The following is a 27,037-nucleotide window of genomic DNA, read 5'->3' as shown; positions in this document are numbered from 1 at the left end:
TCAAAACAACATCATGGTGGGCCTTAGGAAGGTTTCAACGGTAGGCATCAATCTTCCCGCTGTTTTCTTTGGTGGGGTCCACTAAAGCTTTGGATCTGCCTCGTTCTCTGGGTCATGCCTTAAAATAATATCTCCAAATGAACGGACGTTGTGGACATAACACATACATCATAGTCGGGTCCACGGAACTTGGTGAAGTCACGTCCGTAGGGAGTCTCGCTACTCAACATGTCACTATCTAATCCGCGTCCTCGAGCAACAGTCTAAATTCAACTGGACAAAGTCTAAAGATCGGCTGGCTAGGATCCTGGGAGATTTTATAGGCATGGTCCATCCATTGTTGGAGCATCATCATTTCATCGGTCCGGATCACTAAATCAGGCTCTCTATCTACACAAGTTGAGACTGCGCATATTCTTCGCCCGAGTATCCTATTATTGTTCTCATTAGGACTGAGTGGGCCATTCGGGGTCAAGCTCATTTATACTTCAGGCCTAAAGTTTAGGATCGGGTCTAATTACTGGGCCCAGAGCCCACACAGTGGACCCGACTACCAGACTGGATTCATTTGGAGAATATTCTAAAAATCCAAGAGACAAAGGAAATCAAAACTAGTTCAGAATCTGTAGGTGGAAATATCAATTTTACTGGTGAAATAACATTTCCCAAAACAACTTTAAAAAAATAGAAAACCACTCACGAGACGAAGTTCGTGAAAATATGTACTTGATTTCTTTGATAAATCTTGCGGTGACAGCAGCAAAAGTGCAGCTAAGATGCAACACTCAATTTCTACACCATGCATCAGCTAGAAGGTACCAATCAGCAGTCGCACAAGCCACCAAAGTATAGAAATATTTTGAGACCATGTTATCGTGGTAAGAAACCATGTTGGGAAATTGCAATCTCAAAAGCTTCCATCCTTTCCCCTCGAGAAAATCCATTCCAGTCATAAGATGAGATCTCATTTATCTTTAGATCTATACATGCTTTGACAAGCTCTTCGCCAACCCTTTGAGCAGCTTCCTGCGATCATTGACAGAAATTGAGAACTTGCTAGCACTAAGCTACAGCTAGACACCATTTCATTCTCGTGGCCAGTAGGAAGCTGCAAGTGGGCCATATATATATATATATATATATATATATATATATGGGAAAAGGTACTATGCGCTCGACCTCACGATAAGCTCCAGTGAGGGGCCCCACCGTGATGCGTGTCTACCATCAACACCGTGCATTTGATGGGTCCCCTTTAAATTATGGGATATCCCAAAAATCAGCCATCTACGGAACTCAGGTGGGCCATACCATCTAAAATCATGTGAAGACACCGTTAAAACATGTAAAAGCACTTGGTGGGGCCCACCTGAAATTTGCATACGTCTGAAACTTGTTCTGAACCCTCATCCAAGTGGGACACACATAATGGATGGGCTAGATTTGCAAACCACATCTCGGTGGGCCCAAAAAATGACTATGAATGTTTTAATGGTGCACGGCCCCTCTCCACTTCTGTATGTGGTGTGGCCCACACAAGTCACGGATTTAGTTGATTTTTGAGACCTAGGCCCATGATGGAATGGTGCATCTGACTGATGGGGTAGATGTTCAAAACGCATCACGGTGGGGCCCACACAACTCGACCTCATGGGACGGACTCCCGAGGTCGAGCGCATAGTACCTTTTCCCTATATATATATATATATATATATATATATATATATAGCGGAATGCTCACCTGCAAACTAGTTTGTATGGACTACATACGAACTTTTTTGAGAACTCATAATATCTGATGAGTCTCGAAAATCTGAACGGTCCACATGAAGCAGAACCTCATGAAACCTCCTAATACAAATTTTTACTTTGAACCGAAACTTCGGTGGATCATGAAAAACACAAACAGTTTCTTCCCTTGATTTGAATTTCTCTTTGCTATGGCCCACCAGAATCTTAGATTAGGGTGAAAATTCACCTCCTAAGGTTTCATGGGATTCCGCATCTTATGGACCGTTGGGATTCGACACACATGACAGGTGTGCAAAGGTGTGCATGTGCGTGCACTTGCGTAGGTGAGCATGCCTCTCTCTCTCTCTCTCTCTCTCTCTCTCTCTCTCTCTCTCTCTCTCTATATATATATATATATATATATATATATATCCTGTTTCGGTATTTGCATTTCCTTTGAGCAATAAAATTTCCATTTAGTAAAAGAAAAATAAAAAAACAAACAAACAGGAGAGAGTTAAGGATGCGTTTGGATGTACCCTAAATTGCGACTGTGGTGGATATTTTGGAAGACTGGATAGGCTTCCAGTCTGTTTTGCTTTGGGTGGCTTGGCAAGTATTTTGGGAATTGCAGTAAGCATGATCAGATTCTTTTTCCCATATTATCTACCCAATCAATATCTAGAAATTTTCAGGTCAGATCTGAATTCTGGATATTAATCTGAGCAGACAGAGCAATTCCTCTGCCTTTTTGAGACATCCAAACACAGCCAAAAGACGCGCAGAAATGGTACACTTACGACAGTGCTACAAGCAGGATTGTCACGAATAGATTTCTGCAGAGTACTTCCATAAAATAAACACTTCTTGTTCTGATCATCTACTAACATAGCATACAACTGCTTGGTTGAACAGAAAACGGAGAGCCTTGGTTTCGCAGATGTGCCATTGAACTTGTCACAACAAGAACACACATGAGATGTAGTTATTAGAAAGCAAATGATTTCATGCTAATGCATGAAGATTACAAATCCAAAGCATTTTCAGCACAGCATTCATCTGTGAATAATTGCAGCCAAAATTATCACAAAAGAAATTCTAGGCTCAAGATGTTACCAGTTACTATTAACAAATGAGGAAACATCCTCAATAGCTGGAATTTACAAATTATTTGTGATGTGTGCAAACTCAGGGATTTTTTGAATGTCTGTAAAGTTTTGAAGTTGTTGATGCAGCTAGAACCATCACCCATAACAAGTAGAGATTACAAAGAATAAGGTTTAAAGAACTTTTCTTAAGAATACAACAAAACTCCTTTTGAATACAAGCTTATTAGGAAAACCATTCACTATTGCGTATGCTAGCAATAAACCTTCTCACCTTGAACGCCTTGAGAAAAAGACCTTGGAGTACTTGAGCACATCTAAGAAATCCTTGAAACCCATGAACACACAACCCCCCACCCCCACCCCCACCCCCCCGCGGGAACCCTCTCTTGATGTGTGCAAGAAAAAAGTCTCTCAAATTCCTACCACCACCTTTTCCCCAATAAAACTTATCCTAGAAACTTCCTTTTCATAAGTAAAATACCAAAAATACCCTTCCAAGGGTCCACAAACACTTGGGCATTGTTTTCTTATGTATAACATGAGTTATATGGGCTTAAAAGGTGATTTTGGTGTCAACCATGCCTTTGTTAGTGTGACTACCTTTTGAGAACTTCCTCCTATGTTGTTTCCTATAGAGACAATGTTCACAAAATTCTTTTCCCCAAATTTCATAATGGATATTATTATTATTTTTTGCAACACTTCTATACCCTTCTCCTTCATGTGACTCAACCTCCTATGTCACAATGGAAGTTCACCATTCTCAACAACTGCATTTGATATGTCATTTGTCACTGTACTTCCTCGCAACTTATACAAATTCCAACCCGAACCCGAATGCCTTTAATAATCACACATGCTTATTTGGAGACTTTGAGAATTTCCACTTAATCTGTAAATTTACAACTATCTGAATCTAATTTAGGGAGTGAGATTAAGCTTATTTTCAGTCCTGGTACCTGCCTCACATTTTCAAGTGTTATAGTCATTTCATAAAAATAAAAAAAATCTTCAATGCAACCAAACTAACCCCAACCGTTGTGGTAGTTGAGTCATTTCCTATCAATACAACAACATCCTTATGTGATTCACATGTGTTAAACCACAATCTATGATGACACATGATGAGTAGCACCATTGTCAAGTATTCAATTTTGATAAAATACAGGATTAGAACCAGCCATCAACACCCCATTTTCAATAGACCCCAATGTTAACATTTCCTGCTTTTAGTAAATGCTAAAATACAGATCGCATAAAAGTTCTATACAGTTCCCTGCTTTTAGTAAGATGTGACAAACACAGCAACATGGACTGTTGTTCTGGGGTCCCACCACAAGGATAGGCGATACCCCCTGAAAGCAAGTGGCAGTGGCCTGCGAAAGGAACAGTTAGAACAGCAGTCTACATTTAACCAGAAAAACTAGAAACAAATGGATGGTCACAGTTTCCAATCACTTGGATTTTTGGACTAGCGCCCATCCACATGTTGGCCCACCATATCAGCAGTCCTGATCGCCAGACATGTTTGCCACATATCTGTGAGAAGCAAACTGCATAGAACTTTGCAATGAGCTGCATGCCAGCATTCCTCAATCTATAAATATCAGCTGACATGAGAACATTATACAGAAAATTGTATCATATGCTACCAAAGAATGAGGAAATGGTACATGATGGCTGGATTCAGACATATCCAACTCGCACTTAGGTTAAAAAAAAGGTGAAGGGTGCTCATCATACTATGAACAATAACCCATTAATCCAATCTGTCCATGCATTATTTTCAAGCCATCAAAGCCGAAAAAAAGAAGAACAAATAGAAGAAGATACCTTCCTCTGCAATCTCCGGTTTCTGACTTTTGCACTCTCCTTCCGAGTATTCGCTCTCGATGTGATCACCAAATGCTTTGGAAAGGTATCTATGGAGCATGAGAATCCATTGGTTAAAACACTGAACCATGGGAGAAACATACAAGAAGAAGAAAACAATGTTCAGTGTAGCACATACCGTAATATTCTTTTAATTAGAAGTAGAAGAAAAACAAATAAAACATGTGAAACAAAGAGTTCATGCCACACAACGAAGAGTGCCATATGTCACCCAAATATGCAGATATTGTGTTATTTTAATAAGAAGTAGTGTAAGGGTGATCTCTGGTAGTGCTAAAATTTGCATCATGACACTTGATTGAAGTTTTAAAGGTGTGTTTGCAAGCACCATCAAATTGAATTCCACCAGTTAGTGTAATGAAGTGGAACCAAATTCAGATATGCTACTATTGTATTGATAATAAGGACTTTAAATTGCAATTACATTAGTTGCAACTTTCAAGTTGGACTTGGAAGGAATGCAACTGCAACTTGAGTCCTTGTTATGAATAACAGGAAACATCAGTAGTGTTTGATACACGCCTTCAAACAAAGGCATTGTCATGCTAAGATGTTGACACTTGCTACATGCTAAGTGGTTTCCATGGTGGTTAATGTTACTTCCTATGGTTGTTTTCCAGTTGACACTTGTTAGAGTGCCATGCCGCTCGGCAGTGACTATTCTTCCGCCACATGGTGCAACAAAGCCTATGTCATGGCAGGGTGGGCCATTTATAACATGGAAGAGAATAAGAAGAAGAAGAAAAAGCATTGAGGAATCCTTCTTTCTTACTTTTAGCAGAGAGAGAAGGGCGGCTAAATGAGTTTAAACGGGTTTGGAAGATACTGGAGGCTGAGAACTGCGGCAGAGGAACGGGCACGAGCGCCATCAGCTTTTGCGAAATTAAGGCATCTGGGGGAGGTAAGAGTAACATGATTTCTATGTTACTTCATAAACTAAAGGCAATTCAAAACCCATAAACATACCATTGATGATTGTATCGAACAAATTACATGCAGCTTGCAAGAGCCCACGTCGACATGCAAGCTTGCATGTTCAAAAATGAAATAGCAATAATAAAACATCGAAGAGCATTACCTATATCATAGAGGTAAGAGAGGTACTGAGATTTCTCTGAGAAATTCTATCGAACAGCTGGTAGTGGAAGCTTTCAGAGGCTGGAAGAACCCAAGGCAGCAAAACTGAGAAAGGAAAGAAGGTGAAGACACTTTCTTCAAATGAAAATATAATTCGGGATTTTAGATGTATTCGCGATCGTATTCTTTCGTGCTAAAAATCGTGAACTGTTTTTCTGGCTCTTAGCCGAAAGCTTATTTCACCTTCTCTCTCAAATGGACGGTTAAAAATAGAGCACACTTGCATCACATGTGGAAACGACCTGCTAATTAGCTATATTCCAGTGGGATTGGATCAACAGACCAAATTCCATGCACACATGTGGGTCACTGGTGATTGGATATGCTCATTCTCGACTCTTGAGACAGGACATCTGCCCAACGGACGCAGATTCCCTGCAAAAGCCTTTAGCACAGGAAGTTCCCGCACTAGGATGCAAGATGAGGCCCACTGTGGTGTTTGTGAGAAATCCAACCCATCCATCCGTTTTGCGAGCTCATTTTAGGACATCCCTAAAAAAAAGAGTAAGATACCAAACTCAAGTGGGCCACATGAGAGGAAACAGTGGGATTGAGTTACCACCGTTGAAATATTCATGTGGCCACAAAAGTTCTGTATCAGGCTAAATTTTTTGGTGTTTTCACTTAATCCCAGTGGTAATGACCTTATAAACGGTTTGGATGGCATATAAATATTAAGGTGGAGCTCAAGAAGGTTTTAGTGGCGTGAATTTCTTTTCCCAAATTTTACTCTCGCATGGCTAATTGAGTTTTGAATCTGTCTTAGTTCTGTGGCACGTCCTAAAATGAACTGGAAAAATGGATGGACAATGTGGATTTCTCACAAACATGGCAGTGGGCTCCACCTAGCATGCCAGCGTAGCAACTTCCTGGTAAAGCCTTTAAGGAAATCGTGTCCCTGCGTGTGTTGAAAGGCCCCTATTTTTGTACACTTATGAGAAGAGAAAGAAGGGCAGAGCAACTAGCATTTGATTCTTGATTTAAAAAAAAAAAAAACTGTTATGATGCAATGTGGGGGTCGATTAGCTATTACTTGAATAATGATTAACTATTATGATGCTTGTAAAGGTATTAGGTTGTAATCCGATTAAAGGTAATATGATTATAGGTGTAAATTGTTTACATGTATTAAGTTATAATAAGAGTATAGGGTTGTTTGTGTTTGGATAACTTAAAATTTGTTTACGGCTTGTAATTAAGTATTCACTTACAACATAGTTTGGAGTAATAAATCCTTTAAAAATAATCAAACAACGTAAAAAGTTTTTATGTAAGATAGATCAGTAGGATAAGCCCAACTCAATAAAACTTGTGATTGATTTTTATAGTAAACAAATCATTTAATAGGCCACAAAAGTTGACCCACTAATTCAAACATGGCACTAATGTTTGATAACATCCCAACATATGAGAAGTTTCAACCTTAGCAATAGTAACAAAGAGAGTGAGGTTTTGTCTTCTTTTTTTTTCCCCCTCTTCATTTTCATCTTTCGTTTTGGGTTCTTGTAACCATTGGAAGATGTTCCACAACCTTTTCTTCTGTGAAAATTTTCAAAAATTTTAGTTGTCTAAAATCCCTTTACCTATAATCTGAAACATAATTTTTTTTCTCATGTTTCAGATTATAGGCTACCATCTGATTAGACTGATATACTCATCCAAACACTCCCTGTGATCTTATTACAGATAACTACTTGTATGGACTTTACAAGCATCCAAATGACTCCTTAGTGGGTGTTACCCTCATCAAGTGGGGCCCACCTTGATGAATTTGTTTTATATCCACATGGCCCATCCGTTTTTTGTCAGAATATTTAAGTTCGTTATCCCAAAACTTAAGCATATCCAAATCTCCTGTGGACCCCACCATTAGAAAACATGGTGAATGACCACTAAAAACTTTCCGTAGGACGCAAAAGTTTTGTATGAAGCTAATATTTATATTTTCCCTTCTTCCATTTTTGGTTGACCTTATCAAGGGGTTGGATGGAAAATAAATATTATGGATCTTCTTACAATAGGCCTTGGGAAGCTTTAATGGTGAGTGTTCAATCATCATTGCTTCTTGTGGTGTGGACCACTTGGGATTTTGGTAGATCATCAAGGTGGGCCCTATGGTAAGGGTAACACCCACTAATAAATGTGCATCCTTGCTCAGAAGTAGATTGTGTCCAAAAGAAGACATGATCTATCTGTTTATCCATGCCGTTCATCCATTTTCTCGTGAATGAGCTCAAAAATAAGCACATCTACGCTCACGTTTACTATGCCAAAGATGACTCACATTTAATGCAAGTTGCATTTAATGTTTTGAACGTTTAGTACAACCCAAGCTCATCATTTGGTATGGTCTATTTGAGTGTTGGATTTGCCTCATTTTGGAGCTCATATCTTAAAATGATCTGAGAAAGCAGATTGACAGCATGGATAAACACATTTCATCACAGTCCCATAGGAGCCCCTATAAGGAAAGACTATCACCGGGGAAGACAATATACAATCTACTTTCCTGGTATGGTATCCATACCAGCTCTTACTAATAAAAACATATGTTTCGAGATACAGTACAGTAAAATCTGAGAGAGATGACAAGGCCTAGTCTGAAGGACAAACTGTACTAGAGCCATCTCTCCGTTATTGGATCCATTCGCTTAGTAGGTCCCATCATGGGCAACCTATGCATCAAAAATCACACCTAGTAGACAATTCTATCTCTCACCTTCCTTCAAATACTCCCCATTTTGGGAGACCGATCAGATGATTGGGAGGCTCCCATTTGGAACCGGGTTAAATTAATGTTGTTACATGGCATAAGTGATCTTAGTGTGTGCTTATGCTAATGGCGTATCCCCATAAATAATTTTTTTAATTAAAAAAGAAAAAATTCAAGAAAAAAAAAACTATGAAAATCATATTGACAGGTGAAGGGAATTGTTTTTTGTAATTTTATTAGACCATTATATTTATATCAAATTAATTAACTACCCACATGAATGCATGTACCTAGAAATGCTTTAAAAAAAAAAAACAATATATAAATTTTATTGATGGCATTTTAAGAGAGAACCAAAGTAATGAAGTGTGAAAGAATTAAAAAACCAGAGAAAGTGAGATTTAAGAGTAGTAGAGTGAGAAAGAGAGTAAGCCTGTTGACACAAGACCTTCAACATTGAGATAAGGGATCGAGTGCCCATGAGGCGTGAGTGGGTGTGTGAGTGTGGGGTCTCCGTTCATGGCTCAGTGGTAGACTCGCAAGAGTTTCAACAATGAGACCAAGAATCGAGTGCCCATGTGGTGTGAGTGTGGGGATTCCATTGGTCTAAAATGTGACATGTTAATAATAAACTAGCAAACCTAGCGCATTTGTTTGGGTTACAATCTCACCGAAAGAAATAATTTTTCCTCCACTTTTTTTTTTTTCATTTAAAATGTGACATTGAGGCAAATTTTTCCCACCATTTGACTCTTTTGACAAAAATGAAAAAGAAAAAAAAAAGGTTTTACTTTATTGTTGTTGAGGTGGGAAAAATAAACACAAACGGTTTAATGTAACATTATTTTCTTTTCAAGAAATTGTAAACGTCTTGTCAACATAAGATGAGTACTTCTCTTGATTTAACCTCAATCCAAACATGACCTTAGATGCATCCATCTCAATGCCTCTACTAGAGTGGCAGTAGACATTTGCTTAGTTTTGCTAGTAGACTAGTTTTAGTCTTCCCTCAATTGATCTGACACCTGCCATGGAGAGATGGAGCTGTGTTCAAATTGTTCATAGAAAAGGTATGTTATGAATCTCATCATGAAAATCTCTTAGGCCTTGTTCAAAACGTGGATTTGGAACCCCCTGGATTCGGAACTCCCTGGATTTTGAACCCCTTAGATTTCAAATCCTCTCATTGTGTTTGACACTCTGGATTCAAAATCTCATGTAATCCAAAACTAGTTATGCATAGTATATTTACAAGGGTTCGAATTTAATTACTAAATCAACTTTAATATATTTAATTAGTGTGCGTACGTAATGTTTGACACAATGGTTGCAATAATCCCGTTGAAATATATACTTTACTTGAAAATGATGAAATTCCAAGTCTCGGATGAGCCACAAGCATAGGATCACATCTAAGTGACTAACCAACAATTTTTAACTGTTGATTTACATGGACAATGTTTGGACGGCGTAGATCATCCTATTAAAGTAATTATAGTGATGCAATTGATAATCTGATTGTTTTGGGATATCATCAATGGGCCACGTGCCCAATATATTAGTAGCTTAGTGACACATATGTTACACATGCGACTCTTGAAAGGATTTTAGATGTAATCCAAGCTTCCACATTAGATTTCAAACCCTCTATTTGAAATCCCTTTAAATACCCCCAAATCCATTGTGCCAAACCACCTTTTACATTGGGTCGTATCTGCTGTCTAGCAGAAACTTGACCCATTGTTCACATTCAATGGGAAACATTACTATCATATGGATAGGATTTCTTGATGGGGCGACCCCCTGTGATCTGGATGCATGGGTGAATTAAGCCACGACGTTGGGTTTACTTCAGTGGAAGTGACAAATACTAATGACATTTCTTAGTATTCAGAATACTGGTGTAGCCTTCAGATTTTACTAACATTTCTCTCTATTCCACCATGAAATTTATGTAACACCAGCGTAAAGCACGGCACTCAACATGAATGCTAAAGGCAGGACACTACAGTTTGGTTCTTCCCAATTGCGTGGTTATTAATATGATTAGTTAATTAGGGGATCCAAACATACATCAAGAATTTGAAAAAGAAAAAAAAAAAAAGAAAAAGAAGAAGAAGTCTGCTAGCAAACAGAACTGGATGAATATACGCAGAACAAAACTCAAACAGATCAAAATCATTGGCCAAACCAAAACTCAGCGGATTGAAATTATTAACCAGACACTGTAAATCTAAATCCGACCATCCAAGACTTGAAACTCTACAGGCATGAATAGATTCGATTCTTGTACTTGTTCCAATTGCAAGTTGTAAAGATGTTGGTTTATGCAACTGACCATTTAGCCTGTCGTGTATGAACCATGGCCCAAAAATTTTCTTGATCGGACAATCCCAACCTTTATCTTCTACTAGCCTATGAATAGATGGCTGAAAAGAAAGATACAGCTACAAACCACATTCAACTGAAAAGAGAAGGAGCCAAGATCGGCAGCCATTATTTTCCAATCTGGAAGAGTTTCAGGGCGTTGTCCATCTATATAATGGTTCAAAACAGAGCAATTGTTTGGATTACACGAAAAATGGCCCTACTCGTCACCATTTGAAAACTTTGGTGATAGGATCCTCTAATTGATCTTGAACATGAGTATAAAATTTTCATATATCGAAGAGAAATTGCAGGCACCCCTCCCAACCTGTGAAACAATTTCACAGAGCTATCTGTAACCATGCAAGCAGAGTACTAGATCAAGCCCAATAGACATTAGGATTTCAAGAAATTACTTGAATGATGCTAAAAAAGTTGAAGCTTTGTCAAAATTAAATACATTATCACAATTACAACACCTAAGAAAAACTTAGGGGCCGTTTGGATGCCTGTAACCTGTATAAAATGTAAGAAAGTAACAGGTGACTTTCTTACAGTTTGTGTTTGGGGGAGAAATGTTACAGGTGACAAAGTCTCAACCTGTAACTTTCTATCAGGTAAGATTGCAAGAAATGTAACAGAGGAATTAGGTGTTTTTCAAGTCACAGGTTACTTTGTTACAAGCAACGGCTATCCATTTCGAATTTGGGAGAGGGGGGTGGAAACGCAGCTGCATTGAAAGTGCACCTACCTGCTCTGACCCAACATCTCCTTCTCCCTCTCTCAGCGTCTCCTTCCCCCCCGCTCTCTCTCTCTCTCTCAGCGTCTACCTCCTCCTCTCTGCCCTGGCAAGGGAAGCCCTAACCCTTTTTGATTTTCTTTTTTATTTTTTCCTCTCCTTCATTTTTTTCTTTTGCGTAAGTGCGGAACAGGGCTGTTTGGGAAGGCGGTTTCGGATGCCTAACTGTGGGGCCCACAATGTACTTTCCTTACATCCACACCGTCCATCCGTATTGAATGCTCATTTTAGCATAACTCAGAAAAATAAAGCTGATCCAAATCTCAAGTGGGCCACACCACAGGAAACAATCTTAACTAAATTCCTACTAAAAACATCACGTATCCACTAAAATATTTATTTTCCATCCAACGGTAGCGGTTTGCCTAGTGAGTAACTCACTGCGCTAGTAAACTCTACGAAGTCCACGATGATTCAGGTATTTTATCCGCTCCGTCCATCCTTTTCCCAGATAATTTTAGAACTTGAGCCCAAAAATGAAGCATATATAATTTTCAAATGGACCACACCATAGGAAATAATTGACTTGAACTTCTACCATTGAAAATTTCTAAGGGCCACAGAAGTTTTGGATCAAGCTTATATTTTTGTTTTCCATTCATCCATGTCGGTATAATCTTATAAACAGGTTAGATGAAAAATAAACTTAGATGGAAAAACGGATGGATGGCGTGGATAGACCACATATATTCAAGGTGGGCCTAACTGAGTTTACTCAGTACGTTAAGAGCATACCGAGTAACTCAGTATGCAATCTGATTTCCCATCCAACCTATTAACAGGGAAATCAGATCTTTTATCGTACCGAGTAAACTCAGTTGGGCCCACAGTGAATGTATATGATTTATCCATGTCGTCCATCCATTTTTCCAGCTTATTTAAGGGGCCGAGACCAAAATTGAAGCAAATCCAGAGCTCAAGTGGATCATACCACGGGAAATAGTGGGAATAATGATTTCCACCATCGAAACCTTGTTAGGCCCCACAATGATGTTTATTTGTCATCCAACATGTTCATAAGATCGTACAAACATTGGTGAAGCGAAAAATCAAATATAAGCTTGATCCAAAACTTCTATGGCCCCCAAGAATTTTTCAACGATAGAAGTTCAAATCACATTGTTTCCTATGGTGTGGTTCATTTGATATTTGGATATTCTTTATTTTTGGGATTAAGACTTAAAATTATATAGTAAAATGGATAGACGGATTGGATACAATACATAAATCATGATGAGCCTTAAAGAGTTTACTGAGCACACAATCCGCTTCTGTTGATAAGGTAACCAAGACTTAAACGAAGATACCAAACAAATATCATCTTGATCCAAAAACTTTTGTGCCCACAGGAAGCTTTTAATGGTCAATTACTATTGTTTCTTATATGATGATCCACATGAGATTCAAACCTTCTTATTTTTTGTATCATGTTCTAAAATGAGCTTTCAACACAGATGAACAATGTGTAGAGCTGGGCATCGGACCGAGTTGAATTAGATTGGGTCCAACTTGATTCAGTCCAAAATCTATACAAGCTGACCCAAACTTGATCCGATCCGGGACTAAGTCCGGGACATCTGACTCGAACCGATCCGATGCATGGTTGGCCTGACCTGAACCAAGTCCAACTCGGTCAGGGAAACCTAGTCGGACCGAGTTGGGTACAATTCTGATCAAATTTTTTAACAGTGAAAATCATTATCCTCACTGCTATTTTCGGTGTAGTCCATTTAAGCTTTGGATATGATTCAATTTTATTTTATTTTCAAATGCTCTAAAATGATCACGAAAAATGGATAAAAGGTATGGATATAATAAATACATCATTGTGGGGCCCATGTAATTTTGATCTCATTTGAACCATTTATACAACTTAGAGCTCGAGGCGTGTAACTGTGTTGACGTGCACAACATGAAAGTGCAGTTGTGTTGACGTGCACTTTACATTGTTGTATTGACGTTAGCAAGTTCTGTGGGTTTGATCATGAGGTGTGTTATATCTGTAAGATCCGTGTCCTAGTCCGTACCATTCCGTTGGCTTCCACGGTCCTTCCAGTCAAATTTCGGCAACCTTCGCACCGTATCCGACGTTTGCGCGTGATCCTAAGCCAGGTCCCGCACACCGATGTCGGCTCGATCCGAAACCTATGTCTTGGCGATCGCGTCATCGCCGCGGTTCCAACGCCGTGAATTGCGCACTGAACCGATACCCAGGCAAGAAGATGTCGATCTGCGTTTATTCCGAAGAAACACCGCGCGTTGCAGATTTCGAGGGAATCTCTACAATTAGTCCCATCAATCAACCATTAATGCAAGCCTTACCCAAGTACAACAACCCATCCCTCTTTCTTCACAAAGTCAACTCCCTCTCTCTTCACCCATCTCTCTTTTACTCACTTTTCAAACCAACCCATGCTTCATTAATTACACCCATTACTCCATCACCTCACCTCACCCATCCATATCTTCTCTCTCTCCCTCATTTCTCCAAAAAAAAAATCTCTCCAAGCAACTAAGAACCCCTCTCACGTCCAAGCTTTCCTCTCCCTCCCAAGTGTGGTCCACCTTCTCATCTTCCATCTCAACCATCTAAACCCCATCAACCTCCATCAAAGTTGAAGCTAAGGAGCATTGGAGTCTAAGGGACCAAGAAAAAGGAAGATAAGGTGGGTGATTTACCATTAATTTAAATTTTAGGGCCCACTTGTTGGTGGGACCCATTTGGATATATGTGATTTAATCAAGAGGGCCCATAGTGGCGGGGTTCCTCCTCTCCATCACCGTCTCTCTAATCTCTCTCTCTCTCTCTCTCTCCCTCTCTCTCCCCCTTTTCATTGTGATGGTGAAGATCCACACCATCCACTGTTAAAATGGGCCCAATGCCCTTCTTATTATGTGATATATTTTATATAATATATATGATATATAATATAATATATATTATATATATAATATAGGATATTTATATATATATTATGTGTATACAGGTGTTGGTGGGCCACATCCACGTGGGACCCACCACAATGAAGTGTCTTCCTATGCCGTCCAGCGCTATTGGTGGCCGAACAGTGGAGTGTATACTGACATGGGAGGTACTAACGGGCTAGCCAAAATGGTGGGCCACTCATGCAGGCCCCACCTTGATGTATGCATATAATCTAAGCCGTCTACCCCGTTGCCCAGATTATTTTACCCGTTGAGACAAAATTTGGGACCAATCTGAAAATCAAACGGGCCATACCATAGGAAACAGCGATCCTACCTTCGATTTACTCCCTGATGCTCATGTATATCAAAAACAACCCAACATTGGACTCTATAGGTTTGTATTGAACCACAGGGACCCATGGCTGGAGTGGATCTTGCGGATACGGGCCTCGTCTACTAAAATCCGTAGGAAAACATAAAAATCAAAAAAAAAAAAAAAACGAGCAGCAGTGCTGCTGCTGCTGTCAGTGCTCATGCAGGCGCTGCCTGCGCTGGCCGATGACGGACGGACGGGCTGGGCTCACGGCCCCAACTGTGGGCCCCACCTTGGTGCCTTTCGACCATCAACACCGTGCATTTGATGGGTCCCTACGGACCATCCGTCCATACCAAAAATCAGCCTTATACGGAACTCATGTGGACCACACCATTTAAAATCATGTGAAGACATGCCAAAACATATAAAATCACTTGGTGGGGCCTACCTGAGTTTTGAACGTTGCTGAAACTTGGTCTGGACCGTCAGCCAGGTGGGACTCACCTAATGGACGGGCTGGATCTGTGGACCACATCACGGTGGGCCCTAGCTTTGGGTGGCCTCATCAACGTTGAATGGCAAATAAACATTACTGTGGGCCCTGGTCTACGAGACCTTGTAAACAGATTGGAGGGCAGATAAATATTCCAGTGGGCCCTCCTCTGGTCCACGTGACAGTATGAATAGATTGGATGATAAATAAATATTCCAGTGGACCCTACCTTGGTCCACATGACCTTTTGAACCGTTGGTTGGAAAATAAACATCATGTTGGACCCTAGGTTCCTTGGAAAATAAACATTACTGTGGGCCCCGGTCTGAATGACCTTATCAATGGGTTGGATGGGAAATAAATATTATGGTAGGCCCCACATGGGACCCACTTAATTATGTATTGTAAACCACACCCTCCATTAGAGTGGGCTCCATCATAATGCATGTGTTTCATCCAACTGCCTAACCATATTGGAGATAATTTAAGGCCCATTGTTGAGGCCCACCTTGATATATTGGTGGTCCTTGTTGAGGCCCACTTTGATTTGTATAGGGCTCATATTATGAGGCCCATTGTGATATATGCAAAGCCCAGGTTACTAGGCCCATGTTGATGCATTTGTGGCCTATCATTGAGGCCCACCTTTATATGTATATACGAGACCCATGTATGAGGCCCATTTGATGTACTAGAGGCCCACGGGTCAAGGCCCAATAGGACGTACATAAGGCCCAATGTAGTGTAATTCCACCATGGTATATGTATTGATTTTGTAACGGGCCACGCCTTGGGAGCAATGTTGGTTTGACGTCCACACTGAATGGATAATGTTGGTTAAATGTCCGCATTATAACTCTCCCTAAGGCCCATTAATAGGCCCATACCTATAATGTGTAGGCCGTCTAGGCCCATCTTCATTTTGATCAGAGCTCATCTCTTTATACATGTTTAGTATAGTATAGATCCATGATTCATGATCATTTGCATCATACGCATGCCTGATGTGAGGAGTGACTGATCATAGTATATGCCTTCAGGCGGACTGTATATGGGCTCCCTGACAGGCGGAGTTGCCCCATATAAGTGCATGGTACACGCAGGACTGTTGCATGACTGGTAGTATGACTCATACACTTGCATTTGTGTGATTGTAGTTACTGTATGCCCTAGCGACATCAGGGACATAGCCTCCATAGACACATCGTGGATGGCTGGGATGGATACCGGAAATGTTTGATTCTAGCATACGGGCACCATAGACGTTCCTAGGTGAAAATTTCTAAACCCAATGGTACCAGAGGATGACTCCAACGTCGAGACCGAGTGGATATATGAGCGCATGAGGGCCGAATACCAGGAGGCCGTGTCTCTCACTGTGTCGTGGTCGGTTGGAAAGGAGTGTGGCCTTAATCGCCCGAGGGTAGGGGGCAATACTAGGCTGAGTTTGACCAGCTCGCGAATGGGTCCGCTATCGACGTGCCGGATAGGTATTGGCAGACTATTGGCTAGGCGGATAGTGAGGTTTCTTACGCTCACTTGGACTGTGCGGCTAGGAGAGCGACAGTGCCATTTGGAGTGTATTGAACTCCGGTGATTGTCCAGAGTGAGAACTGTACTGATATATGATGAGGTTTGGCATGCCTGAGTTGCATCTCGCATCGCAAGGCTGTGTTATGGCCGATAGCATTCATATCTTGCACCGCATAGCCTTGGTACGGCTGATTGCATTCATGTGCTCATCACCATGAATCCGCATTACTCAGACCTTCCATTTTGAGCACGCTTATATTGCGCACATATTTGCACCACCCTCTAAGCTTTCTATAAGCTTATGCACGATTGATGCGTGCAGGTGACGCCAGGACGCAGTCGCAGCCATAGTCTCGCCGTAGATGGAGCGTGCAGCCGAGCTTCTGGAGTTTTGTTTCTTTTGTTACATTGTATTTTCTCTTTCAGACGCATTGTACTCAAAAGTTTTTGATCATAGTGAATTTTGTGGTGGTGTTCTTGTGGTTATTGTTCGTGGGGTTATGCTTTGGGTTATGCTCGTTATGAATCAGACTGATGATTATATATCCTCCTTGTAGTATCCCCGGATCGGAACCTGGTGAATGGGTGCCAGGATCCAAGAATGGGGTTCTACGGAGGCTGTCGGCGCCGGATTCGGCGATCAAAAATTTTGTGAGCCCGGTTTCCGAGGTCGGGGTGTGACAATATCCAAATCGTCTATCCATTTAGCGAGCTCGTCTTAAGGCTTGAGATGAAAAATAAGACAGATCTAACTATCAAGTGGACCACACAAATTATTTAATGGTGAAAATCATTATCTCTGCTGCTATTTGTGGTGTGGTCCATATGATCTTTAGATATTATTCATTTTTTGGATAATGCTTTATAATGATCTCTAAAAATATATGAACGGTGTAGATATAATAAATACATCACTGTGGGGCCCATATAACCTTAATCTCCTTTGAACCGTTCGTACAACTCGGAGCTCGAGGAGCGTCAGTACTCGTCTTCACATGACACGTACCAATATGTCTTTCTGGTGCTTAAAGCTAATAGTGATAGCTCAATCACTAAAGACTGTGAATCTATGTACATATAGCATACGTTGAATCTGATCCGCACCGTTCAGTTATTTGAACATATGATGGATAGTCCACATGCCAACATATCGATGAGATTAGTTAACCATTTGATGCCAATTAGCAACTATCAAGAGTCTTCAAATCACTAGCAAGGATCACCAGATGGCTGTAACCATTAGGTCATACCCCATTAGGGCCCAACAAATGAAGGGACAGGATCTTGTGCAAGTGTACTTAGTAAACTTAGTACCACACACCAACTATATAGTTGTTGTAGCCTATAGGTATGATGTACTGAGTAAACTCTGTTAGGGCCCACCGTGAATGCATGTGATTTATCTACTTCGGATTGGGTCGGGTCGGATCGGATCGGATCCATTCGGATTGGGTTTTGGATCGGATCGGTCCAGATTGACCATGATCCGAAAACATTTGGATCTGAATGTCCCAATCCGATCTGCACCGATCCAGGCCGTCGGTTCGGATCGGGTTGAATCCACCGGATCGAGTCAGATATGCCCAGCTCTAATAATATGGATGTAAGAAAAATACATCATAATGGGGTCCATAGTCTGGGATCCCACACACCTCGATGGATCTACTCAAGTTTGACAACGACGTTAGCCGATAACTATATCACTACTAGTTGGTGCTTTGTAGGCTCACCATATTGTATGTGTTTTATCCATATTATTCATCAATTTTTCATATCCTTTTAGGACTTAATCCCAAAATGAGCAAACATAGGCAGATCTCAATCTTAGGTATTCATGATTAAAAACATTCTAGTGCTGAGTATAATGTTTATTTGATGTCTTACCTCATGATTAAGACATAAAGACCTGGATAAAGGGAAAAACAAATATTAATTTGATTTTAAACTTGGGTTAGAGGTCATCAACCCGCATCCACCTATTAGGTAGGCTTCCACCTTTCGGTAGGCTTGGGCATAGCCCGCATCTGGTAATGATTTATTAGGATCGACATTTCTTCCAAGGAGGGCCCCTAGGATCGATCATGCATTACGCAAAAGGAATGAATGGGGGATGATGTATGAATGTATCATTTTCATAACTGCTATATATAGTTGTCTTGATAAATAAATTTAATGTACAATTATAATTTTATGCAATTTAGCATAGATTAGTATATAATTTACCACATCATAGAATATTGTACCAAAATATTCAAATTAGTACATCAACTTACTTAATTTGCTTCAACCAATCTTCTGCTATTGAATGGTGAAATGCACCATTGAATACTGGTCGTCGCAATTTCGTAAACTTTTCAAGTAAATCTACCTCACGAGGCTGATCAAACCTTAGTGGAGATGTGTTCCAGTGATGTTACGATGTTTGACTCAAGGTGGCTAACATGTCGCATTGAACGACGAACTGATCATACTGTTGTTTTAATATTGTCGTCATCCGCAGTACCAACCCAAAGGTAGCGTCCCATGGCTGAACATTTCGTCCGACAATGTTAGCTCGAATAGTGGTTGTGAATAATGAGAGTTACGTGCTATGTCCAATATCTGTCATGTTAACTAAAGGTGATGGTGGTGGAAGTGCTTACCCTACTTCATTGACTTCATTCTCATTTTTCTTGTCAAGAGTTGTTTTAGATTCTTCGGGAATATAAGGATTTGGTAAAGAATTATCTGAGAGAAGTGCACTTGCAGAGGATATTAAATCATAAACACTACGCGTCTTCTTAAGGGTCATGACTCTTATAAGATGAACTAACATACATGGTTATATGTATCAATGTGTGTGTGTGTGTGCATATATATGTATATATATCCATGTATTTATATATATGTATGCGTATATATATGTGTATGCAAATGTATATGTGTGTAAATATATGAGTGTATACATATACATACATATACACACACATACACACATATACATACACATACACATACATATACATGTATACATATACATATAATATATACATGTATATGTATGTCTATATACATATACACATACATATACATATACATATGCATGTGTATATATGTATACACACATATACACACACATAAACACACATATACATATACATACACACACACACACACACACACACACACACACACACACACACACATATATATATATATATATATATATATATACATAAACATATATGTACATATACGTGTGTACACACACACACATACATACACACACAAATATATCTATACACATATACATATACATATACGTATGTATACATATTTACATATATATATATACATATACACATACATACATATACACATATTCATATACATATACATATATATACATATACATACATATACATATGCATACTTATACACACACATACATACACACACACACACACATATACCTGCTTGCGGTTAAACTCAAATCTTCCAGGTAAAACATAAAATACACAAGTATATAAAACTCAGCATGTATGAAAGCGTTTATTCAGACTTATATTCTATAATAAAAATAATGTTTTTCACGTAATGATTAGTTTAGCTATAGAATCAGTCCAACTAGTTATTTAAATGGGTTTAATAACATTACATACTTTTATCCAAACTTTTCTATGTGACAATTTAATTTTTTTAATAATTCAATACTCTAATCTCCAGTTTGTGTGAATATAAAACATCTTATATGTAACTAAGTTACATGTTATCCAAACACAGAAATTAAGTTACCTGTAAGTTAGTTACAAATTACATCCAAACAGAATTATCAGTAACTTTCTTTCACGAGTAAGTAGGTTACCTGTAACTTAGTTACAACTTAAAAAACTTACAGGCATCCAAACACAGCCATCAGCTTTTGCAAAATTAAGGCATCTAGGGGAGGTAAAAGTAACATGTTTTCTATGTTACCGCATAAACTAAAGGCAATTCAAAACCAATAACAATATCATTGAGGATTATATCGAACAGATTACATGCATCTTGCAAGAGCCCACGTCGACATGCAAGCTTACATATTCAAAAATGAAATAGTAGTAATAAAGCATCAAGGAGCATTACCTATTAAATAGAGGTAAGAGAGGTACTGAAATTTTTCTGAGGAATTCTATCGAACAACTAGTAGTGGAAGCTTTCAGAGGCTGGAAAAACCCAAGACAGCAAAACTGAGAAAGGAAAGAAAGTGAAGACACTTTCTTCAAATGAACATATAATTTGAAATTTTGGATGTGCTCGCGATCATATTCTTTCTTGCTGAAAATTGCGAACTGTTTTTATGGCTCTTAGCCGAAAGCTTATTTCACATTCTCTCTCAAACAAATAGTTAAAATAAAGTGCACTTGCATCACACATGGAAATGACTTGCTAATTAGATATCTTCCATTGAGATTGGATCAATAAACCAAATTTCATGCACACATGTGGGTCACTGGTGATCGGATATGCTCATTCTCAACTCTTGAGACAGGACATCTACCCAACGGACGCAGATTCCTTGCGAAAGCCTTTAGCACAGGAAGTTCCTGTGTTGGGATGCAAGGTGAGGCCCACTGTGGTGTTTGTGAGAAATCCAAGCCATCCATCCGTTTTGCCAGCTCATTTTATGACATAAAAAAATAATAATAATAACGAGTAAGATACCAAACTCAAGTGCGCCACATGAGAGGAAACAGTGGGATTCAGTTAACACCATTGAAATATTCATGTGGCCACAAAAGTTTTGTATCAGGCTAAATTTTTTAGTGTTTTCACTTAATCTCAGTGGTAATGACCTTATAAACAGTTTGGATGGCATATAAATATTAAGGTGGAGCTCAAGAAGGTTTCAGTGGCGTGAATTTCTTTCTCCAAATTTTACTCTCGCGTGTCTAATTGAGTTCTAGATCTGTTTTAGTATTGTGGCACGTCCTAAAATGAACTGAAAAAATGGATGGACAATGTGGATTTCTCACAAACACGACAATGGGGTCCACCTAGCATGCCAATGCAGCAACTTCTTGGTAAAGCCTTTAAGGAAATCGTGTCCCTGCCTGTGATGAAAGGCTCCTATTTTTGTATACTTGTGAGAAGAGAAAGAAGGGCGGAGCAACTAGCATTTGATTCTTTATTAAAAAAAAAAAAACTGTTATGATGCAATGTGGGGGTGGATTAGCTATTACTTGAATAATGATTAACTATTATGATGCTTGTAAAGGTATTAGGTTGTAATCGGATTAAAGGTAATCTGATTATAGGTGTAAATTGTTTACATGTATTAAGTTATAATATGAGTATAGGGTTGTTTGTTTTTGGATAACTTAAAATTTGTTTACAGCTTGTAATTAAGTATTCACTTACAACATAGTTTGGAATAATAAATCCTTTAAAAATAATCAAACAACATATAAAGTTTTTATGTAAGATAGATCTGTGGGATAAGCCCAACTCAATAAAACATGTGATTGATTTTTACAGTAAACAAATCATTTAATAGGCCATAAAAGTTGACCCACTAATTGAAACATGAAACTAATGTTTGATAATATCCCAACATATGAGAAGTTTCAACCTTAGCAACAATAACAAAGAGAGTGAAGTTTCCAATCACTTGGAATTTTGGACTAGAGCCCATCCACATGGTGGCCCACCATATCAGTAGTCCTGATCGCCAGACAAGTTTGCCACATGTCTGTGAGAAGCAAACTGCATAGAACTTTACAATGAGCTACATGCCAACATTCCTCAATCTATAAATATCAGCTGACATGAGAACATTATACAGAAAATTGTATCATATGCTACTAAAGAATGAGGAAACGGTACATGATGGTTGGATTCAGACATATCCAACTCGCACTTAGGTTAAAAAAAGGTGAAGTGTGCTCATCATACTATGAACAATTACCTATTAATCTAATCTGTCCATGCATTATTTTCAAGCCATCAAAGTCCGAAAAAAGGAGAACAAATAGAAGAAGATACCTTCCTCTGCAACGGTTTTTAACTTTTGCACTCTCATTTCGAGTATTCGCTCTCAATGTGATCACCAAATGCTTTGGAAAGGTATCTATGGAGCATGAGAATCCATTTGTTAAAACACTGAACCATGGGAGAACATGCAAGCAGAAGAAAACAATGTTCAGATTAGCACATACCGTAATATTCTTTTAATTAGAAGTAGAAGAAAAACAAATAAAACATGTGAAACAAAGAGTTCATGCCACACAACGAAGAGTGCCATATGTCACCCAAATATGTAGATATTGTGTTATTTTAATGAGAATTAGTATAAGGGTGATCTCTGACAGTGCTAAAATTTGCAACATGACACTTGATTGAAGTTTTAAAGGTGTGTTTGCAAGTACTATCGAATTGAATTCCAGCAATTAGTGTAATGAAGTGGAACCAAATTCAAATATGCTACTATTGTATTGATAATAAGGACTTTAAATTGCAATTAAATTAGTTTCAACTTTGAAGTTGGACTTGGAAGGAATGCAATTGCAACTTGAGTCTTTGTTATAAATAATAGGAAACATCAGTATTGTTTGATGCACACGTTCAAACAAGGACATTGTCATGCTAAGATGTTGACACTTGTTACATGCTAAGTGGTTTCCATGGTGGTTAATGTTACTTCAATTGGATGTTTTCCAGTTGACACTTGCTAGAGTGCCATGCCGCTCGGCAATGACTATTTTTCCGCTACATGGTGTAACAAAGCTTATGTCATGGCATGGCGGGCCATTTATAACATGGAAGGGAATAAGAAGAAGAAGAAAAAGCATTAAGGAATCCTTCTTTCTTACTTTTAGCAGAGAGAGAAGGGCGGATAAATGAGTTTAAACGGGTTTGGAAGATACTGGAGGCTGAGAACTGTGGCAGAGGAACAGGCATGAGCGCCATCAGCTTTTGCGAAATTAAGGCATCCGGGGGAGGTAAAAGTAACATGATTTCTATATTATTGCATAAACTAAAGGCAATTCAAAACCGATAACAATACCATTAATGATTGTATCGAACAGATTATATGCAGCTTGCAAAAGCCCACGTCGACATGCAAGCTTGCATGTTCAAAATGAAATAGCAGTAATAAGGCATCGAGGAGCATTACCTATATTATAAAGGTAAGAGAGGTACTGAGATTTCTCTAAGGAATTCTATCAAGCAGCTGGTAGTGGAAGCTTTCAGAGGCTGGAAGAACCCAAGGCAGTAAAACTGAGAAAGGAAAGAAGGTGAAGACACTTTATTCAAATGAAAATATAATTCGGGATTTTGGATGTATTCGCGATCGTATTCTTTCGTGCTGAAAATCGTGAACTATTTTTCTGGCTCTCAGCCGAAAGCTTATTTCACTTTATCTCTCAAATGGATGGTTACAAATAGAGTGCACTTGCATCACACGTGGAAACGACCTGCTTATTAGCTATCTTCCATTGGGATTGGATCAACAGACCAAATTTCATGCACACGTGTGGGTCATTGGTGATCGGATATGCTCATTATCGACTCTTGAGACAGGACATCTGCCCAACAGATGCGGATTCCCTACGAAAGCCTTTAGCACAAGAAGTTCCTATGTTGGGATGCAAGGTGAGGCCTACTGTGGTGTTTATGAGAAATCCAACCCATTCATCTGTTTTGGGAGCTCATTTTAGGACATCCCAAAAAAAATGAGTAAGATACCAAACTCAAGTAGGCCACATGAGAGGAAACAGTGGGATTTAGTTACCACCGTTGGAATATTCATGTGGCCACAAAAGTTTTGTATCAAGCTAAATTTTTTGGTGTTTTCACTTAATCTCAGTGGTAACGACCTTATAAACGGTTTGGATGGCATATAAATATTAAGGTGGAGCTCAACAAGGTTTTAGTGGCTTGAATTTCTTTCCCCAAATTTTACTCTCACGTGGCTAATTGAATTTTGTATCTATCTTAGTTCTGTGGCACGTCCTAAAATGAATTGGAAAAATGGATGGACAATGTGGATTTCTCACAAACATGGCAGTGGGCTCCACCTAGCATGTTAGCGCAACAACTTCCTGTTAAAGCCTTAAAGGAAATCGTGTTCATGCCTGTGATGAAAGGCCCCTATTTTTGTACACTTTTGAGAAGAGAAAGAAGGGCAGAACAACTAGCATTTGATTCTTGATTAAAAAAACTGTTATGATGCAATGTGGGGGTGGATTAGCTATTACTTCAATAATGATTAACTATATATTATGATGCTCGTAAAAGTATTAGGTTGTAATCCGATTAAAGGTAATTTGATTATAGGTATAAATTGTTTACATGTATTAAGTTATAATATGAGTATAGGGTTGTTTGTGTTTGAATAACTTAAAATTTGTTTACAGCTTATAATTAAGTATTCACTTACAACATAGTTTGGAGTAATAAATCCTTTAAAAATAATCAAACAACATATAAAATTTTTATGAAAGATAGATCGGTGGGATAAGCCCAACTCAATAAAATCTTTAATTGATTTTTATAGTAAACAAATCATTTAAAAAGCCATAAAAGTTGACCTACTAATTCAAACTCGACACTAATGTTTGATAACATCCCAATATATATATATGTGTGTGTGTGTGTGTGTGTGTGTGTGTGTGCGCGTGCGTACACACACATATATATGTATATATGTATGTATATGTATCTATGTATTTGTGTACGTATATGTATGTGTGTACATGTGTACATGTATAAGTGTATATGTATACATACACATACACACACATATATATATACATGTATACATATACATATAATATATACATGTATATGTATGTGTATATACATATACACATATATACATATACATATACATATACATATGTGTGTGTGTATATATGTCTCACACACACATATGTATATATGTATATGTATTTATGTATTTATGTATTTATGTATGCGTATGTATGTGTGTGCATGTATGAGTGTATATGTATATACACATACATATACATGTATATATTATATGTAATATATACATGTATATGTATGTGTATATACATATACACATACATATACATATACATGTGTGTGTGTGTGTGTGTGTATATGTACACACACACACATATACACGTATATGTGTGTGTGTGTGCACACATACGTATATATATATAAATATACTTATACATACAAATATACACACACACACACACATATATACAAATATATCTATACACATATACATATACATATACATACACACATATACATATACATACTTATACACACACACACACACACATCAGCTTGCGGGTAAACTCAAATCTCCAGGTATAGCATAAAACACCTAAGTATATAAGACCCAACATGTATGAAAGCTTTTATTTAGACTTATATTCTATAATAAAAATAATATTTGTCACATAATGATTAGTTTAGCTTCAGAATCAATCCAACTAGTCATTTAAATGGGTTCAATAAAATTACATACTTTTATTTAAACTTTTCGATAAGATAATTTAATTTTTTAATAATTCCATATTCTAAACTCTGGTTGGTGTGAATATAAAACATCTTACATGTAACTAAGTTACAGGTTATTCAAACATAAAAATTAAGTTACCCGTAAGTTAGTTACAACTTACACCCAAACAGAATTATCAGTAACTTTCTTTCACGTGTAAGTAGGTTACCTATAACTTAGTTACAATTTAAAAAACTTACAAACATCCAAACACAGCCATCAGCTTTTACAAAATTAAGGCGTCTGGGGGAGGTAAAAGTAATATGATTTCTATGTTACTATATAAACTAAAGCCAATTCAAAACCAATAACAATACCATTGAGGATTGTATCGAACAAATTATATGCAGCTTGCAAGAGCCAATGTCAATATGCAAGATTGCATGTTCAAAAATGAAATAGCAGTAACAAGGCATCGAGGAGCATTACCTATTATATAAAGGTAAGAGAGGTACTGAGATTTCTCTGAGGAATTTTATCGAACAGCTGGTAGTGGAAGCTTTCAGAGGCTAGAAG

At 38.4% G+C, this 27,037-nt stretch overlaps 1 protein-coding gene across 7 annotated transcripts; it reads right to left on the bottom strand.

Annotated features, from left to right (window-relative positions):
* Nucleotides 1–626: 626 nt before the first annotated feature.
* On the bottom strand, nucleotides 627–27,037 carry LOC131242078 (uncharacterized). 7 transcript variants are annotated; one of them, XM_058240476.1, is made up of 6 exons: nucleotides 11,702–11,832; nucleotides 5,812–5,915; nucleotides 5,506–5,625; nucleotides 4,674–4,762; nucleotides 2,532–2,684; nucleotides 627–1,026 (listed from the first exon to the last, which is right to left on the bottom strand). In XM_058240476.1, exons 3-6 carry the CDS (start codon nucleotides 5,600–5,602, stop codon nucleotides 871–873), a joined length of 495 nt encoding a protein of 164 aa, XP_058096459.1. In that variant the 5' UTR covers nucleotides 5,603–5,625; nucleotides 5,812–5,915; nucleotides 11,702–11,832; the 3' UTR covers nucleotides 627–870. The 7 variants fall into 7 exon arrangements, with proteins under 7 accessions (XP_058096459.1, XP_058096460.1, XP_058096463.1 ...); XM_058240477.1 differs by having other exon boundaries at nucleotides 5,812–5,891; nucleotides 11,702–11,811; XM_058240481.1 differs by lacking the exon at nucleotides 11,702–11,832 and adding an exon at nucleotides 2,271–2,397 and having other exon boundaries at nucleotides 889–1,026; nucleotides 5,812–6,871.

The sequence above is a fragment of the Magnolia sinica genome, chromosome 4, assembly GCF_029962835.1.
Source record: "Magnolia sinica isolate HGM2019 chromosome 4, MsV1, whole genome shotgun sequence".
Lineage (NCBI taxonomy): Eukaryota > Viridiplantae > Streptophyta > Magnoliopsida > Magnoliales > Magnoliaceae > Magnolia > Magnolia sinica.
Note: the sequence above shows the minus strand (reverse complement) of the source record. Positions and strands in the feature narration are given on the sequence as shown.

Excerpts from the sequence above, each read along its gene's own strand:
- LOC131242078 (XM_058240480.1), bottom strand. The coding sequence starts at position 5,602 with ATGGCGCTCGTGCCCGTTCCTCTGCCGCAGTTCTCAGCCTCCAGTATC. Across the intron at positions 4,763-5,505 it reads CCCTTCTCTCTCTGCTAAAA|ATACCTTTCCAAAGCATTTG; the intron begins GTAAGAAAGAAG and ends CATGCTCCATAG. Across the intron at positions 1,027-2,531 it reads ATCCTGCTTGTAGCACTGTC|GAAGCTGCTCAAAGGGTTGG; the intron begins GTAAGTGTACCA and ends CAATGATCGCAG.